General features: G+C 43.0%; 1 protein-coding gene across 4 annotated transcripts in view; it reads right to left on the bottom strand.

Moving 5' to 3' along the window:
* Window positions 1-20,044, bottom strand: part of DBN1 (drebrin 1) — a 172,180-nt gene that overhangs the window by 21,417 nt on the left and 130,719 nt on the right. For 3 of the 4 annotated variants that reach the window (XM_068277090.1, XM_068277093.1, XM_068277092.1), the window contains exons 7-11: window positions 15,166-15,317; window positions 10,941-11,004; window positions 10,782-10,865; window positions 8,610-8,718; window positions 1,763-2,400 (exon numbers count right to left, since the gene is read on the bottom strand). In XM_068277090.1, coding sequence (XP_068133191.1) covers window positions 1,763-2,400; window positions 8,610-8,718; window positions 10,782-10,865; window positions 10,941-11,004; window positions 15,166-15,317 — 1,047 coding nt within the window. The remainder of the gene's footprint in view (window positions 1-1,762; window positions 2,401-8,609; window positions 8,719-10,781; window positions 10,866-10,940; window positions 11,005-15,165; window positions 15,318-20,044) is intronic. The other variant, XM_068277091.1, reaches the window with a different exon arrangement.

Genomic DNA, 20,044 nt, shown 5'->3' with positions numbered 1-20,044 from the left:
AAAAGGAAATATGGCAGCCTCCATATTCTTCTCAGTTCAGGTGTACTTTAAGATTATGTAGAGGTTTGTAAGTTAAAAAACAAGCCAGTGTAAAGGACTTTCATGTTTACATACAGACACAGTAGACTTGTATATTCCTACACAACATGCCATAGAGGTGTTTTTTATATTGGTAGCATCAGCCGATGTCAAGATATACGGTGATAAAGAAATGTGTCCGTCCTATCATTTTGAAGCCTAACACATCAAAAACTGCACTCTGACGTGAAGGCCATGCCCCTTCCCCTCCCACAGTTTTTCCAGCTTCTATTCAGCTTATCCAATGACTCACCTCACAGCACGGCCTAATCTTAGGGTGCGTACACACATCCAATTTTGATTAGCTGATGATCAGCTGATTTTTCCACTTCCAGAGTAAGAGAGCTTACCTACACAATCTGTATTAGCATTCAAAATCTGGTTGTCTTCATACTACTCGGAAATGGTAAAACTGGCCAATCAATTTTGGATGTGTGTTCAGCCTGGCACAGACCTTCAATTTTGATTGGTCAATTTTACCTCCTCCGTGTAGTATGATGGCCAACACATTTTGAATACAGTAGATTGTGTAGGTATACTGACATATTACATGGAGGTGGTAAACTTGGTCTGTCATTGACAAATCAAAATTGAAGGTGTGTACCAGGCTTAAAGGGAACCCGAGGTGAGAGGGATATGGATGCTGCCATATTTATTTCCTTTTAGGCTACTTTCACATCAAGACGTTGTGTTTAATGCGACGTTAAGGTCGCACAACGTGCCCCTAACACAACGCATTGTGCACTATAACTTGGGCGTTATAGTGCATTCTTTAGCTCTGCATTTGGTCCGCCGTTTTCGTCACACAGTGATGGAACGAAAAACGGCGCACGTGTTAAATAAAAAAAAAAAATACATTACTGAGCATGTGCAACACAACTAACGCAGCAAATTCATTGCTAAACGCACAGCATGCAGCACTGTCTAATAACGCCTCACGTTACACACAAACGCAACGTGTGCACTGTGAATGTCGCACATACTTGAGTATTGCTGTGCGTTAGTCTGCGTTATAAAATTTTCTAACGTGCCACTTTAACGTCGAACTGTGGAAGAGCCCTTAAACAATACCAGTTGCATGGTAGTCATTCTGATCCTGTGTCCAATACTTTTAGCCACAGACCCTGAACAAACATGCCGCAGGTCAGGTATTCTGAATCAAGTTTTACTGGATTAGCCATATGCTTGTTCCCGGGTTTTGACTGAGACACTACTTATGCAAGAAGATCAACAGGGCTGCTGCAGCTGGCATTGTTTACAAGGAGATAAATATGGCAGCCTCCATACCCCTCTCACCTCAGGTCTCCTTTAAGGCTTGTTTAAAGCACACCCAATGCTAGATGCTCCATGTATTTAGGTATTGATACAACCAAACAAAAATGGAAATACTTTGGAAATACTGACTACTGGTTTGAATCACCTAGCATCTACTTACATTTTACACATTCAAAGTAGGAAGGTCTCAGCAAATGATCACCATTGTGGCAGCTACAAAGCCAATCAAAAATATCTCAAGTTTCTTGCTACATTTCCCACAACCCAGTAGCAAGGATGAGATATCTTTGTAATGGCAAAGGAATTGGGTGCAGACTTCTCATAAGTGGTACAAGAAACGGCTAGATGACACAAACCACTTTCATCAAACAAAAGTCAACAATTACTCCACAAAACATTACTAGCACACCTGAGTTCCTTCTCTTTGTGACGTCTCGCCATTTGTCAGAAGAGAGTCTGTGAGCTCTGGCTGGTGACATGAGGCTTCCTGCAAAGCATGCTGATAACTCAGAGTCATCTGATGAGGACCCTCAATGTGAATGATACTCTGGGGATCCTCCTCTGCCTCCATGTCACAGAATGTTGGTGGAGGTTGTGGGAGTTCCTCAAAGTTCAGGAGGTTTTCTTCAGGGACATGGGGACAGGCCTCTGGCTCTGAGGGTTTTTGCTCTGGGTGGGTGTCCTCATGTGAAGTCATCATGTTTCCATCTGTCCAGGTAGATTCCTGGGGCTCCTCATTTTGCCACAGATCTAAAAGATTTGAAGATTCTTGTGGTGGAGCTGGATGAGTATCTGTCATCAGGTCAACATCCCCCATTTCCATGGCTGCATCCTCTTCACTAACCGTCAGCTGAGGTGCAGCAGGAAAACCTTGATCCTCGTCACGAGTTTCCATAAAAACATCTTCTGTGAGCCCTTGCTGTGCCCATGCACCATCTTGAACAGGTTGCTCTGCATTCATATTTTTGTTCCATTCTTCACCAAGGCTGCTACGACGTTCTTTTTCAGGAGTGCGAGGGGGACCAGCTTCTGAGGAGCTTCTCACTGCTGTAAGAGTAGAAAAACTCAGTCAGGTATAAGTGTTATCATATATATATCAACATACAACAGTATGATTTGCAAGGCTGTTTAAAAGTCAAACAAGTTCCAAAGCTTGCATTTTAATACTGGGAAGAGAAATTGGATCGGGGGACTCTGCCAACAAACAATAGTTCCCCAATCCATCTTTCATTATCACAATTGACAGAACGAACGATTGTTAAAACTATTGTTTAAATTTTCACAAAAGTCCACAATCGCTATGTGCTCAGTCGTGCAAACCAAATGATTGTCGTGAATCGTTGGCAGTCTTTAAACATGATTTAATGAATTTTCATTAAAATCATGTTACACAAAACAAATGTTCATCGGATAAAATTGTACAAAAAAAAAAAAAAAAAAATTCACAGGGGTATGGACCTTCAGAAGATTCACTGCAGGCCAATTTGCAGCACTGTATTTTATGATCGTCCTCAGACTTAAGGCCTGTGCACATGCTTGATTAAATGCCCGCTTTGTAATAGAACACGTTGTTAGCCTGCAGGCTACCTATGCATCTGTACAGCCTTGGCCCAGTGATGAAGCCTGAGGGATTGCATCCTGATCCCGGTCAGGCAAAATCCATCTAGGTTGCGGATGATCATAGCCTCCCTGGTGGTAAGGACGAGGCGGACTCGTTAAAAAAAACTTTCTACAAACGATATGGACGAGTTAGCTTCGTCAACACTAAAAACTGGCCTGGAAAGAGTTATAATGGTGTATGTGCACCACCTACTGGCAGTAGGCAGATATTGCAGCATTGCAGAAAATTCAGTTCTGGATTCTAATACCATATTGTGTATTGTACAGAGAATGACACTTATTGCCACACTGGTCTGAACTCGGCCGGGATGGACTATAACAACCACCATGGCTAAGAGTTGTGCAGCAGATCAGTGTGTGTGCAGCGGCCCAATGATGATCCCTAAAGATCTGGTATGTCAGACCTTTAGCTATGCCCAATGCTACGTACACACATGCAACAACGATCGTTCGTTGAGAACGACGAATGAACTTTTAATTGATGAAAGAACGACCTAAGTAAAGATAGTTTTAAAAGGTGTGTAACGATCTGATCGTTAGAACGAACGTTACATCACGTAAAGCAACTATTGCGCCTGCGCATAAAAATGAGAAGTATCACAGAGAAATAGTGAAATGCGCATGTCAAGCCTAGTACGAACGACCGTTTGCAACGATGTACTACTTTTGCAAACGATCGTCGTTGGTTAAAATCCGCCGAGACAGAACTTTCTTTTGTAGCGATTTGGCTCGTTCGTCGTTTGCCTTAATAGTCGGTGGTTCGTTTTTTGTAACGATCGTCGTTGGTAAAGATCGGGGAACGATCGTTACAAACGACTATAGTCGCATGTGTGTACGCACCTCAAGCATGACCCAACGGCATTGTTCTTGACACCTCTCCTCCCGCTGGAAGCTGCTCCGTCAGATGCGTTTGTCATCCCTTCGCCCCCCGTGCATCGCAACAGAGACGTCATCAGACAAAGGCGACCGTGCACTAACAACACTGTACAGAAGTGTCATCAGCCTTTGCACACAACGCGTCTTGTTATGCAGGGTGGAGCAGAGAAACGATGAGCGTGCGTAACGGAGAAGTTTCTGGTGTGAGCAGCGGGCATTGCTAAAAATCTAACACGCCGCATCTACATGCAAACGTTGTGCGCCAGATGTAGTCACGCTGGTCTGGCCATAATGCCCACCCCCACCATGGCAGTCGTTATGGTGTACCACTCAGAGTTCACACCAGCATGTGTATGGACCTTTAGGGCTGGTTCAGGAGGAAGTCTCAATCACCTGCCCAGTGTCTCGTCCAAATGCTTTTCTGCAAGCATGCAGAAAAGCATTTGTTGACTCCCGCAGGGGGACAAATGAGTGCGGCACTAATGGACCCCAGAACAAACAGACCCTACTGCTTCCAGACAGTGGAAAAAATAAAGATCAAAATGCTGCTTTTGCATAAACAGCGGTAAATGATGTGCGTGTGTGTGTGTGTGCGCCCTTAGTTGCTGTACCTCACAAGGGAGATGTTTTAGGTAAACACTGGACAGTATTTATTTCTGCATCTGTAGCATTATTTCTTCATCCATATTTGAGGAGGATTTTTCTATTTGTGATTACAAAGTTTATTTTAGAAATTTTAATTTAACTTTTTGACATGATTTTGTATTTGAAACTTTTATTATACTCAAAATGGATACTAGACCCTTGCTTGACGGATTTTAGTGAGTTGCAAGCAAACATGTCACGAAAATTAATTGAACCACTTTTTGCACAGAAATCATGCAGGAATTGAACGTTAGGGAGGTTAATTTCCAGTTTCTGTAAAGTATGAAGATTGTATAAAGAGGGTGATGCAACCATTTGGCCAGAGCATTTCACTGCAAAATAGGGAATTCTAATAGGGGTGGCACTGCAATAAATACAAGGCAGCAGCATGAAAATCAAAACATCAACAGGCATTTAGAACATTTTGGAAGTAAGCAGCCTTTACTAGAGGTAAATAAACTTCTGAAGGTACCCATTCACCGTAAAACTTTAGCAAACGATCATATTGTTAAGAGTTGTTGCAGCGCTGCGTAATATGTTGGCGCTTTATAAATACAATAAATAATAAGATCACTGAAAGAAAATATCATATTTAACTGATTCACATCACTAAAGCTGGCCATACACTGGCCCGATTTGCCGCCGTTTCGACAGCAGATTCGATCACTGAGATCAAATCTGCTGCCAATCGTTCGCGCTACACGCCGAATTTCGATCCATTTCGTCCGATCCCGTCGATCGCTCCGTGCGGAAAATTACCGTCGATCGCCCGCGGGTAGGGAGCACGTCGCTAGCGGCGTTCGAGTGCCCGACGACCGACGCAATAGAGCGGCAATACATTACCTGCTCCGCCGGCGCGTCTACCCCCGGTCACCGCTGCTCCGTGTCCGCGCTGGTCTCCGGCATGCTTCAGTTCCTCCTGCCCGGCAGGAAGTTTAAACAGTAGAGGGCGCTCTACTGTTTAAACTTCCTGCCGGGCAGGAAGAAGTAAAGCATGCCGGGGCAGAGACCAGAGCAGAGACGGAGCAGCGGTGACCTGGGGACTGGGGTCGCGCCGGCGGAGCAGGTAATGTATGCGGGCGGGGGGAGCGGCAGCGGTTTCATGTTGAAATCGGTTCACAATCTGTTTGCAGTAAAGGCAGCCATACGATCCCATCAGATTCGATCAGAGAGGGATCTATCTGTTGGTCGAATCTGATGGCAAATCGACCAGTGTATGGCTACCTTAAGGAATCCAACTTGCGCTTGAATCTCCAGTTATCTTATCTATTAAAAAAATCCGCCAAGCAGAATGAAAATCAGTAATACGATCGTTCAAGATCAGGGCCATGATCTGTGTTTTCATGCAATATGATCTGAATAATCTAACCAACAATAAGACTGTTCACTTAATATTGTACAGTTAATGGGCACTTTTAGACCACTCCTCTTACAGAAATGTATATTTTCACAGAGACACAAAGCCCATGCATGGAACTCAGGCAAATTGTGAACTTAGTGGCTACAAGGAAGGGGTGTAAAACGTTTAGTTTACTGTTCACGCCTTAGTCATTAACAATAAACAGATGTGTGGTACAGGAGAACGTGCAAGCCATGTCTCGGTGGTACTCAAGACAGAGGTCTGTAAAACAGGCCACATTTTCTCTACCGTCCTCCTTGGCAGCTCTCCCTCCAATACCAACTGTTACATTCTAATTTTGATATAAACACACACTGATCAAAGTAGACCTATTTTTTCCTCCTTCAAACAGATTAGTTTTGTTAACCTATTATTTCACCTGTGCATCACAATACTTACGTTTTTCTGAAGCAGTGAAGATCAGTTCACAGCTGTGAAATGTTCAGACATAAGAGTACATTGTATCTATTGTTCTCACATGACAAGAGCCAAATCATACCATTGTTGAATGTCTAGTTGAAACACCCAAAACCCTGCATGTTCACTACATCGGTGTGTTTAAAGGACACCTGAAGTGAGAGTGATATGGAGGCTGCCATATTTATTTCTCTTTACACAATGTAAATTCCCCAGCTATACTGCTGCTCCTCTAATACTTTTAGTCATAGACTCTGAACAAGCATGCAGACCAGATGCTTGACTTACATTTGCCACATGCTTGTTTCAGGAGGGTGATTTAAACACTACTGGTGCATGAAAGATCAGCAGGGCTGGCAGGAAACTGGTATTGTTTACAAGGAAATAAATATGGCAGCCTCCATTATCCTCACATTTCAGGTGTCCTCCAAGCTCTAGTTCACCATTTGCATATGTCACTTCTCACTCCAAACCCAGTGCAGGAGACAGATGGCCCCTCTATTTAAAATAATGGAAAGGCTGTATAATATATGCTGTGCAGTGCCACCTATAGGCTGGTGGGTGTGGAGATGCAATATATAAACAATATATAAACAAAACCCATGTTCTCCAGCGGTACCTGCAGGTGTACCAGGTGGGAACAGCAAATAAGGTTCTTTAAATTAGGGGTGATGTCATGAACACTGCAAGAAGTATTTTCAATAAGTGTATATGGTAAGCACATTTATGCTATTAACAGCAGTGCTCCTCACTCGATAGGAGAGCCCATCAATGAGGAGGCAAGGCCTACAGAGAAACAGAAATTACTCATTCTCTAAGATCCTCCCTACTAATTTACCCACCTTACCTACAGTTATTGGACTAAAAGCTGTGCCAGTGCCCAGCAGTTTGGACATTGGGCATGGACTTCCAGCACAGGAAAAGTGTGCTTCATTGTTAAAGAGGAACTGTAACATCAAAACGTCCCCTGGGGGTACTCACCTCGGGTGGGGGAAGCCTCCGGATCCTAATGAGGCTTCCCACGCCGTCCTCCGTCCCTCAGGGGTCTCGCTGCAGCCCTCCGTGCAGCGGTGACGTCAATATAGGGACAGAGGACGGCGTGGGAAGCCTCATTAGGATCCGGAGGCTTCCCCCACCCGAGGTGAGTACCCCCCAGGGGAGGTTTTTGATGTTACAGAGTCTCTTTAAAGCACCCCTGGGTGCTAGATTAACTTATGCTGATAAGCCCGATACTACTCCTTGTCTTTAGGGTCCCACCTGTACCCCGCTGCTCCTCTGTCCCCAGCTTCCTGGAAGTTTCCCCCAGCCCGTTGAGTGGCTCTGAACTGCACATGCGCAGTAAAAAGGTTTTGTGGATGAGAATTTCCTTTAGCATAGTCCTCTATGGCCATGACCCAACTTTTCTTTCCAGATTCAGGTGTACTTTAAGAAAAACAAAGGATCAACTATGAATCAAAATAGTTTGTGAAACCTATTAATGTTACTTTACTGCAGTGGTTTCAAATCCTCTATTTTTTTTTAACCAGGAAAGCATACAGTTTCTGTTTGGTGGTCTTAAGAAATAAGCAACTACCGGTAGGTATATTGGAAAAACATTCAGAGTTTCTTAAAAAAGCCCAACCCCACGATTTTTAAATTGTGCAGAAAAGCATTATTTACATATTGAATTCAGTCAGCAGCCAATATTTAAACAAAACATCCACACTTTAAATACATGGTAAAGGTATAATGGATCAGCTGGATAGCATATTGGTAAGGCTGCGGCCTTTGATTTACCCCCTTGACCAGGGTTGGAATCCCGGCTCAACCCAGTAGGTAAATCAGTAAGGCGTCTTTGGGCAAGGCTCCCTAATGATCCTGGTCGCCTGTGGAGCACACCCTAAGTAGCTGCAGCTCTGGCACTTTAAGTCCACCAGGAGAAAAGCGTGATATAAGTGTTCTGTATCTTGTCCTGCCTTGTCTATAAAGATTGCAGGGGGCTATATACACTCAGTTTAGGAGGAGAATAATCTAAACTAAATGTAGGCCTATCCCATCTAATAGAGCCTTACCTGAATTAGACCGCACTGGAAGATACCCGATGGCTTTTATATCTGGCAATTAGCTTTGAGCATGCTGGATGACTGATTTAAACCTCATGACCAGGCTGTCACTGTCATTGCATTCACTCTGCTCACCCTAGAGGATGCACTGATGCACTGCAACTGAAAATATTTAACCCTCAGCAAACAATTGTATGCATAGGCCTGGTTTCCTCCATAGCAGACTCATTAATATAAGCCATCATAAGAGCACATACCTGTTCGAGGAGTTAACAAGGACACATTAAGATCTGTGGAGGCTTTTTCTTGCTGTTTGAAGAATTCACGTGGGTTCTCTGTACGCTGCGCAATGATGGCAGCAGCCTCCTGTTACAAAGACATGGTAAAGAACTGTAGTGCAGTAGTGACATGGCTACAAAACCATTACCAGTTCTGTAAAGTATAGCTCATAGTTCTTACAGGACCACATACTACTCAAGACGAGTTAGATGCCAGTCTATATACACACACAAATTCAGGTGAGACTTAAAGGATACAACTTAAAAAAAACAAGAGGATATCCATGCAAATGGCTTCTATATTAAAATGGTTAAAAGTGTTATATTAAAGATTAATACTGCCCAAATAGATTGATCGCTTCATATCATCATATTGAGGAATAGGCCAACTTTATCTCTCTTGAGGAACTAGAGTTAGTAAGGCTAATGTAAAAATGTAAGGACTTGAGAAAAGTAAATTGAAGCCCCTGCCCAGAGTAACCATTTAGAACCCTTAAAGGCTACTTGAACGGACTGGGCCACGCGCGTCCTCGTTCGCGCTCTGCGCAGTATGAGAAAACCTTGTACTATAAAAGAAGTTTACTAAATCAGAATTGGTCATACACAGTATATTTATACAGACGCAGTTGCTGGGACCCGAGGACAGTTTACTTTATTCAGAGGTTTACTAGATCCGTTTTCTACAACAAGATTCTACTGTAGAGGGATACTTTTACTTAATACATCCCGTAGCTTTTTTTTTTTTTTTATCGGTTTTAAAGTCGCTTTCTGTTAACCCATGATTTGAGAGTCAGGTGCTTCCCCCCCCCCCCCCCAAATTGGCCTAGAACTCAACATGAAGGGGGCCACACTGCCATGCAAAGGAGGGGCTAGCAGCGCAGGAAGGAGAAGCAGTGGGCACAGCAGCGGGGGGGGGGGGGGGGGGCAGACCCCCCCAGTCCCCTCCTTCTGCGCTCCCACCTATTGGATCGGCAGCAGGCACATCGACTTACCACTTCTGTGTTCGAGACATCGGAGCCCTGCTTTCCACAGGTCTTCTCTGCCTTCAATGCCGCTCACTATGCTTCCTGATTAGCAGAAGCACAGTGAGCGCAATAAAGGCGGAGAAGACCTATGGAAACCAGCATGCCAACGTCTTAAACGGGGAAGTGGTGAGTCATACCCCTCCTGCTGCGCCTGCCCCCGATCTAATATCTGGAGAGGGGAGTATGGAAGGAGGGCACCCAGGTAAGGGGAGGGGGTGTTGGGTTCTGTCCCTCCTCCCCCTCGCTGTGCCCACTGCCCCTCCTTCCAAACTACCTATACTGGGGCAACTATACTACCTATACTGGGGGCAACTATACTGGCTACTTATACAACTATACTACCTATACTGGGAGAAACTATACTAGATACCTATACAGGGGTCAACAGTATTGGCTACTTATACTGGGGGCACTTATACCTGTCTGGCTACCTACCTATATACGGAGGGTGAAAAATTGTGGGTGCTGTGTCATTTTAAATTGGGGAGGGGGTGCAAGGGAGAGGACGCTTCCTCACAAGTTTGCCTCATGCTGCAGAAGGTCTAGAACTGGCACTGCATGGGGGTAGGTGGTTAAGGAAAGCCATGGGGGTAGGTGGTTAAGGTTAGGCATTGATAGAAGGTGGGTTCAGTAGGAGAATAGGGTTAAATATAGCTTCTGAAGCTGAAAAACACTTGTTGCACCTTCACATGGCTCCCTTTTGTCCTCAGCGCCCTTTATATAGATCTATTTCTGAGACTCTTCACGTAGGTAGGCAAGAGCACCACCCACATTTCTGCAAAGATCTTGCAGTTTACAGCAGTTACCTATAGCAACAATTGTCTCTCACCCAACTTGCATGCAAGTGCTGTAAAAACCATACATGAGATTTGGCTATAGTGGCGCCTAGTGAGCAATTTGGGTGCCAGCAATAGCTGGAAGCCAAATTATATCTTTCCCCACTATCCATGGCGACCTGGAGGGGGAATAGTAATTAGTGCCGCCGGGACATTTGCAGGAGCAGGGTGAGCAGTTTATTGGCTTTACCCTGCACCCCAAATGCCCTGGGGGCTGAATCATACGTATGCACTTGCATGCCCTTACTTCTCTCTGCATTGCCACATTGGATAAACCAGTGATATTCTACCTCTACTTCACTTTCTGTCCTCTTCTGCTCCGCGGCCTCGTCGTCGTCTCTCTGGTCCACCTGGCAGGGTATAAACAGACAGTTCTATTAACAATAATAAAGCACTGCTGGCCAGTTACGGAGAACGAAAGCTACGATACACTCAAAAGACTGACTCACAAATATGGAGTTGCTTTGTAGCCGTTTCTTTGCCTCTTCTGCCTCCTCATCCTGCAGCTTTTTTCTGTAAGAAAGCAAACAGGATACTACTGCATGTCCTTAGCAAAGTCACAGAACAAACAACAGTCATCAGCTTCTTTCTGCGTATGAAAGATAGGCTGGAAACTCATCACTTATTAAAGTATGTCACAGTTTTACCCAGACCAATCACATACACAGCTTCTGAAATGGCAGTGCTTTGTTAGGAAAGATTTGCATGTTAGGGATAAAAGTACATTTCCCAAGAAAACTTCACTTCTGGGTGTACTGCTGATGCTCTGGTTTGAAGGCTCCATGCATGCTGTGGTTTTTTGTTTCTTTTTCATGGACATTGTTTTCCATAGTGGTGTTCCAGCTACATGTGATCTCAGTGAAGAAGACACATCGCATGCATAACTTTGCACTTTATGCACAGAACCGTTATGTACAGTGCTGCCCATAATTATTCATACCCCTGGCAAATTTTAACTTTAAGGCTGCTTTCACATCTGGACGTTGCGTTTTAGGGCCTGTACACACTGCTGCGCTTTTAAAATCGCATGCGATTTTAAAATCGCAAGCCTTCATGAGAATAGGAAAAGCGCATCGCACCAGTGTGTACAGGTCTTCACGATTTTCATTATTTTTCAAAAGACCTTGCGATTAAAAAGCGCATGTGATTTGAAAAGCCCTTATGCGACGTTAAGGTGGCACAACGTGCCCCTAACGCAACGCATGGTGGTGTTGAAGTTGGACGTTCTATAGAGCCGCATTATGAGTCTCTCGGTGCGCTGTTTTCGTTCCATACTGATAGAACGAAAACGGCTCATGCGTAAAATTTAAAACAAAAACATTACTGAGCATGTGCAAACATTCTAACGCAGCTAAATACGAGTATAACGCACAGCATGCTGCACTTTCATTTAACGTGCAGCCTTATACTCCAACGCAACGTGTGCACTGTGAACAGCCTATTGATTTTTCATTGCTGTGAGTTGTTCTGCATTACGGGCTCCTGTAACGTGCGACTTTAACGTCCTGATGTGAAAGCAGCCTAAAGCGAACCAGAGAAGAAGCACCCTCATGTATTTTACCATATAGATCAATGGTAACATGACAGTAAACACCTACTCTGCTCTTTGTTTCATTCTTCACTGCTCAGTCTGCCCGTTACCAGCTCTGATAAAAATCCCCGACTGAGCATTCAGTCTAGATTTACCCCGAATGATTATAGCTGAGTCAGTCTTCTGTGTGTCTTTTCAAGCCCAAGTCTGCCCCCTCTTGGCTCTGCTTTCCTGCTATGAGGATACATAGCAGGAAAGCAGTGCCACAAGGGGGCAGACTTGGGCTTGAAAAGACATCACAGAAAAATGACTCCGCTATAATCATTCCAGGGCAAAGCTAGACTGAATGCTCAGTCCAAATGCTTATCAGAGCTGATAACAGGCAGAATGAGCAGTGAAGAATGAAACAAAGAGCAGAGTAGGCGTTTACTGTAATGTTACCATTGATATATATGATAAAATACATGAGGGTGCTTCATCTCTGGTTTTCATTAAGTTGCTTTTATCCAACCAGCAAGTCATTTTTTGACGGGAAGTGACATAGGCGTCTCCTAAAAGATAATAAGACGATGTACAAGAGGCATTATTGTGGGGAAAAAAAGAAAAACCTTACTCAGCTTTTATTTACATTTGAGCAAAAAGTGTCCAGTCCAAAATGATTCATACCCTTCACAAACTGTCACAGTCTGTGGGAAAATCCAAAGTTCTATACCATTGCAAATAGTCCAAGACCATCCCAATTACCCTAATTGGAGACAGCTGTTTTAATCAACTCAACAAGTGAAAAACAGCAGCTCTCTGCAGTTGGTTTGTGGACAGTCATGGCTAAGACAAAAGAGCTCAGTGAGGCACTGCGGCTGTGCAGTGTGGCTGCTCACAAGTCAGGAAAGGGCTACAAGGTCATTTCTAAATGTTTTCAAGTTCTAGTGGCTACAGTACAAATTATTATTAAAAAATACAAGATGTCCTGAACTGTGGAAAATCTCCAAGGACGTGGTCGAAAGCCAAAAGTGAAACCTGTGCTGGCCAGGAGAATAGTGAGAGCGGTGAAAAAGAATCCAAGGGTCACCACCAAGCCATCCTGGTGAATCTGGGCTCTGCTGGTGGCAATATCTCAAGGCATACAATCCAATGGACACTGCACACTGCTGGGTTCCATGGATGCAGTCATCTGGACAAAGAAAACGACTTCTGGTCTTCTGTGTTATGGTCAGATGAAAAAAATTGAATTGTTTGGTCACAATGATGCTTCCTTCATTTGGCATCAAAAAAGGAGAACCCTTCAACCCAAAGAACACCATCCTCACTGTTAAACATGGTGGTGGGAGCCTAATGTTTTGGGAGTGTTTCTTCAGCCAATGGACCAGGGAACCTAATCACAGTAAACGGCACCATTAAAAAAAAGAGCAATACATAAAGGATTCTCAACGACAACATCAGGCATTCTGCAGAGAAACTTGGCCTTGGGCACCAGTGGACATTTCAGCATGACAATGACCCAAAACACACAGTAAAACTGGTGAAGAAATGGTTAGCAGACAACATTAACGTTTTGGAGTGGCTCAGTCAGAGTCCTGACTTGAACCCAATTGAGAATATGTGGAAGGAGCTAAAGATCAGGGTGATGGCAAGAAGACCCGCCAACCTGAAAGATATGGAGTTCATTGCTAAAGATGAATGGGCAAAAATACCTGTGGAGAAATGCAAAAAGCTGGTCTGCAATTATAGGAAGCGTTTGATTGCTGTAATAACCAATAAAGGCTTTTTTATTGATAATTGAGAAGGGTATGAATAATTTTGGACTGGACACTTTTTGCTCAAATGTAAATAAAAGCTGAGAAATGTTTCTTTTCTACAATAATACCTCTTGTACATTGTCTTATCTTTTGGGAGACACCTGTCATTTCCCATCAAAAAAATACTTGCTGGTTAAATAAAAGAAACGAAGTCAAAATTTGCCAGGTGTATGAATAATTATGGGCAGCATTGCATAGGGTAAGTTAAAAAATAATAATAATTAAGAAACAGACACAAAAATGGACACTGCTATACAATTGTGTGTAAACAATAAATAAGGGAAAAAAAAATGTAACAACTGTAGCAGCACCAAGTTATAGCAACATCAGGAAAGGAGGGGTTTGAGAAGCTGGATGAGCATCAGGGCCTCAAAGAAGAACTAGAGAGGATGTGGAATGTGAAGGCCCAAGTAGGAGCACTCAAGTGTTGACTCCTGAACTGGAGTAGCTCCAAAAGATCACAGGAACCCCATCAGAGAATTCTATCTAGAACAGCGCAGTGCCAGAAACAGTTAAGATATTGTGGAGAACAGTCAGTCTTCCCGGCCCTGATAGGGGACCTGAGGTTTGAAAAGACGGTATCCGTATGGGTGAGATGGGAGTTATACATGTCTGGGAAGATTCTCATTTATCCAAGTCATAGTAGCAGGACACGTCCTTTTGTGACATTCAAAATATTTCTCCACACACAATTGGGATTCAATCGTTGAATAGAGGTCAGAGTCAAGCCTCATGCACATACCCAAGTCAGCTGAGGCATCGACCACCTCAGCTAACATTCAGGCGAGTGTACGGCATCTGCGACCCCCAACCTGCAATCGATTTGCTGGGTGGATCTACTCAACTCCAGTAACACCAAATCCCCACAATCCCATTGTTTGTGCCACTCCCCCACCCACCATGTGACGTCAAGCATGCGCTGCTCATCATCCTTCCGTCGTCCGCCGCATAGCAACACATTGCATCATTAGCTACACAGCTGACACGTTTGTGTGCAGCCAGACCCAGCAAGGTCATCCAAGGGGATCAGGTCCTGATCCCTAACGTGCGACATTCATCAAAGGTGTATACGCTCCTTTAAATTGGATAATTAACTTCACACTAAACAAACATCATTGCAACACCTTACACCATGATTTAGTTGTGAATTGCAAAAATAGCACTCTACGCAGTTAAAATGTATGGGGAGGGCGGAGACATAACAGATGGGGTTAAAGGGGAGGGTGAATTACAAAGGAGGGGGTGAATGATATGGAGGAAGATAGAAAGAAATGACAGACATGCTGAATGATCTATAGCTGAATCTACACACAGTACTTCTCTTCAGGTTCTGCAGTAATGGATTACCTGTGCTCCTCTATCTGCTGCTCCCTTTCCTGGTAACGTTTCTCACGCTCTTCCTGCTCTTTTCGCTCCTGCTCCATACGCTCTTGCTCAAAGCGAAGCCTCTCCTCCAGAGCTTTCTGCCTCTCTTCCTGCTTCCTTTCCTCTTCCTCACGCTGACGGGCAAAAAGCAGAAGCATGATTAGTATGTGAAGAATAAAGATCAGAAATAAATAGAAAACAAAATTCAAAAACAAACAATTGCTCAATATAAAGGATTGTTTTCCCAACAAGCAGCTAAAAAGAGAAATGCTGCTCAGCTGGGAAAGCTGTACAAAGCCAGTATGCCCTTGAAAATGAAGTTTTACTATAAGCGTGAATTTGTCTAAAAAAAGAGTCTATGAAAAGCTACAATAAAGTAAAATAAAATATACAAAAATGTGCTAACAGCTTCAAAATCAATTCAGTTCTAGCGTCTTATCTGCCTGTCTTGTCAACTCTGCATGCTGCAGCCTGGATTTTCTATGCAGCTGTAACTACATTGCTTCTATTGCTGCAGGCAGAGTGCCATCTATTTGTACATTTTAACCCTTATTGAGTAATTGCTTTTATTGCTCTTAAAAGGATAGACAAATTGGCAAAAGGCCCACCACCTAAATGATTTGCAAGGGCGACTTTGCGCAACAATTTTTTTTTTCACAATATCGCGCAACAGCGTCTAACAAAAATTCTTTAAACTGTGTTTAACCTTCCCAGCGTTCAATTTCCCCAGGATTTCTGTGCAAACAGTGATAAAATTTATTTTTAAAACTTTTTTTTCCCTGTAACTTGCCAAAATGTGTCAAGCAAGGGTCTAGTATACAGTGCAGGAGAGTATTGATGTGTATGCATGTTTATACTGTTCACAGCATGTTTTTTTTGAACGGACATTTCTGTCCATACCGCTAGGGAGGTTAATGATTCCAGCCACCCTTGGCGATGGTTCGTTTTTGAACAACCGACATGTCTGATTAAGTCGTAATGATCCTCACTGACTTGCGTAGGCTTTGCCGCGATTGTGGAAACGATCTACATGATCCATCTTTCTGGTGGTGGAAACGATAGACCGTGTTCGTCGGCTGAGGTCCCTGATCCATCTGGCCATGACCTGCTGGTGGGTATTTACCTTATGCGATTTCATCCTATCCTTAGGCTAGTTCCTACTGTAAGGGTTGATTCAAACTCGGGAGGATTTCAGAGCTCTGCTTATTGCTTTGTGACTAATGTACCCCTGTGGTATCATTCTCAATGCTGCGTTTGCAATTTCTATAAATCGCAAACTCACGGCATGCAGCATTTTGTGGGTGATAGCGTGGGGATTCTCATTCTATTGAATGGGAACCGCAAATCGTTGTAAAAACATGACATTTTTTTGTATTAAAGGCTTTATTGAACAGATTGTCAAATTTAACAACATTCGATGCCAGTCAAATAGCACATCAATTATACAAGTGATTTGTAAGGAGAGTCTGATTAACATAACCTAAAAATAAAAGCAAAAAAACAAACACAAAACGAAAAAATAAGGATGCGGCCGGGGAGCTTGGCCCATAAAATCGGACTATTCAACCTGGGAAATGGGGCACCGGGTACCTCCAGCAGAGATCCTAGGGATCGGTCCTTCTCGAATGTCTCTAAACATAGTTAAGTTGCTCTCCAGCACCGCACATAAAAAAAAAAAAGAAACAGAACAAAAACCTCAATTTATACATCTATTAGAAACAGGAGTCCTGAAGTTTAAGTTACCTGTGTGACTAGTTAAATGCAGTATACGCACATGTCCAGGGTTGACTAAAGATGTCTATGAGCCCTCCAAAGTTCCCAAATAAGATCAAATCTGGTCATGTTCTCAGTACTATGATAGTACACTCGATCCATCAACATCATAAGGTCTAGACGTTGGGTAACCAATGCTAAATCAAGGTCAGTGGATTTCCATTTATAAGCAATGGACCATTGAGCAGCCAATAACGTGTATCTGTATAATGGCCTAAATTTACCTGGGACATCATCATTCTGTGTATACAATAGGGCCTGGGGAGCGGTTAAGGACATCGGAAAGCCAAACACCTCTTTAGCCATAGATTTCCATGTGTTCCAGAACTGCTGTGCAATGGGGCAATCCCAAAAAACATGCAACAATGTGCCTTCCATACCACAGGCCCGAAAACAGGCTGATGGGACCGAAGGATAGATTTTATGTAATTTAGACGGTGTATAATACCACCGAAACAGAATCTTGTAAGCCGTGTCTTTTACCATGTTTGATTTGATCACCCCAGAGACAGCAGTCCAGACAGAAGACCAATCAGTGCGATCATATTGGATACCTAAATCCCGCTCCCAAGCTCTCATATATGACATTTTATCATCATGATCAAGCCCTAGCAGTAAAGCATAAAGTATTGAGATTAACCCTTTTCTACGAGAAAAACCAAAAAATAATGATTCAAACATAGTAGGGTCATATACTGGAGATGAGGAAAAGATTGAAGAGAAATAGTGTTTAATTTGGCAAAATCGATATGCTTCTTCCATAGGGGCATCTCTACTAAATCTGAGCATGTTAAAGGTAATCGGAACATCACTTATCCAAAACCTATTTGCTGTGTGGAGATCTTTATTCCTCAACCAGGAGAAAACCTGCGGGTTCCTAAAAGCAGGAACAAACCGAGGATTACCGAAGATAGAAATCCTGGAGGAGGGAAAAGTCATAAGTTTATATGTAGAAGCTATAGAAATCCAAAGTTTGGCCAATGACGATACAATCCTATTCCTGCCAGCAAGGACTGTCAAATCCTTCTTGGAAACTATCGTGGCTAGTGAGTTGAGGCGGAAAGGAAAAACTGAGGTAGATTCCAGCTGATACCATGCCGGAGGCTTTGAATCTATGTTCCAATCCAACAATTGACTAAGTTTGGAGGCTAGGTAATAATGCCATAGACTCGGCAAGCCAATTCCTCCTTGCAAGGGGGGTCTATAAAGAATCTGTGCCCGGACTCTAGCTGGTTTACCGTCCCAAATAAATTTATTGATTTGTGATTGGATAATAGATATGGATTTTTTGGTTATAGTTATAGGAAGCATCCGAAACAGATATAATAATTTGGGAAGAATAATCATCTTACAAGCAACATTTCTGCCCAGCCATGACACCTTATATGTAGACCAAATCTTCAAGAGTTGTGTAATTTGAGTAGTTGTATGTGAAAAAATGGCTCCATATAGGTCTCCAAAGCAAGGTGTAAGAAAGATTCCCAGATATTTAAATTTAGTGTGACTCCATTTAAAACTGTAAGTAGAATCTAACCATCTAATCGTATGTGGATATAGATTGATCGGGAGGGCTGTAGATTTGGACGAATTAACTTTAAGCCCCGAAAAGTTTGCAAAAGTCTCTAATAATTGGAAAAGATTAGGTAAAGAGGTTAATTGTCTAGTCAGGAATAGGAGAGCATCGTCAGCATACAAAGAAAGCTTAATATTATCAATACCATATCCATGGATATTGGGATGTTGTCTAATCGCCACCGCCAAAGGCTCTAACGCAAGGGCGAACAGTAATGGGGAGAGAGGACACCCCTTACAGGTGCCTCGTTTAAGATGAATGGGAGTGGAAGTTGCCCCAGGGATGCGAATCACGGTAGATGGGGAATCATACAAAGCTAGAACTGCTGTAATGATGGAACCGGTTAGGCCGAAGCTCTCCAGGGCAGTGATCAAGTATTGCCAACCCACAGAATCAAATGCTTTACTGATATCAAGACCCAACATCAGAAACTTTGATTTCTTAATCTCTGCATCTTGTAGAATGTTAATTGCCAATCTTACATTATCAGAGCCTTGTCTACCAGGGATGAAACCAGTCTGGGAAGGATCAACCAAATCACCCACCATGGTACCTAATCGTGATGCCAAAATTTTAGCAAAGAGTTTGATATCATTATTCAGGATTGAAATTGGTCTAAAACCCGCAGGGGAAGAGTGGTCGGCATCTGGTTTAGGAAGTAGGGTCATGTTTGCCAGGAGCATTTCTGAGGGAAGTTTCTCACCCTGTAGAATAGCGTTAAACATAGAGGTCAAGGGGAGTGACAATGTGTCAGCAAATTTTTTATAGTATAGCGGAGAAACCCCATCTGGGTCGGGGGCAGTGGAAGATTTAAGAGATTTTATCGTTGCTATTACTTCTGTAGAGGAAATTGGAGCATTGAGGGATTGTAGTTGTTCCGAGGTCAATGTGGGCAACTGAAGGGAATCTAACCAAGATTTAAGCTCAGTAGTATTAGATATTATCTCTGACCCTAAAAGGTTTTGATAGTATTCCTCAAAGATTTTTAAAACTTTGGGAGGTAACACTTCTTCTATGCCTCTAGTGTTTTTCAATTTATAAATATGTGGAGGCTTATAATATTGATTAAGCTTGCGAGCAAACTGGGTAGAAGGATTACTTCCACGCAATAAAAATCTAGCTTTAGAAAATTTCAATGCTCTAGCATGCGAATTATCAAGAATAGAATTCAGTTCAGTTCGTTTTAAATTAATCTCATGTAAAATCTCTCTAGAGGTAGTCCCGAAGTGGCACTTATATAATAGATCCAGTTCTGTCGATAGTGTAAGAATTTTTTGCGATCTCAGTTTTTTAGCCTTAGCAGCCTTTGCAATAAAAATGCCTCTCATGACTGGCTTATGAGCCGCCCATCTTAGAATGGGAGAAGTATTATCTTCACTATTAAAAAAAAAGTATTCCTCCATCTCACCCCTTACTAAAATTCTATCTGATTCCTCCGCTAGGAGAGAGTCATTAAGCCTCCAATTACCAGGATTAAAGGGCAAGCCAAAGCCTACCAAGGATGATAAAACCATG

Source organism: Hyperolius riggenbachi, chromosome 3 (genome assembly GCF_040937935.1).
Source record: "Hyperolius riggenbachi isolate aHypRig1 chromosome 3, aHypRig1.pri, whole genome shotgun sequence".
NCBI classification, from domain to species: domain Eukaryota; kingdom Metazoa; phylum Chordata; class Amphibia; order Anura; family Hyperoliidae; genus Hyperolius; species Hyperolius riggenbachi.
Note: the sequence above shows the minus strand (reverse complement) of the source record. Positions and strands in the feature narration are given on the sequence as shown.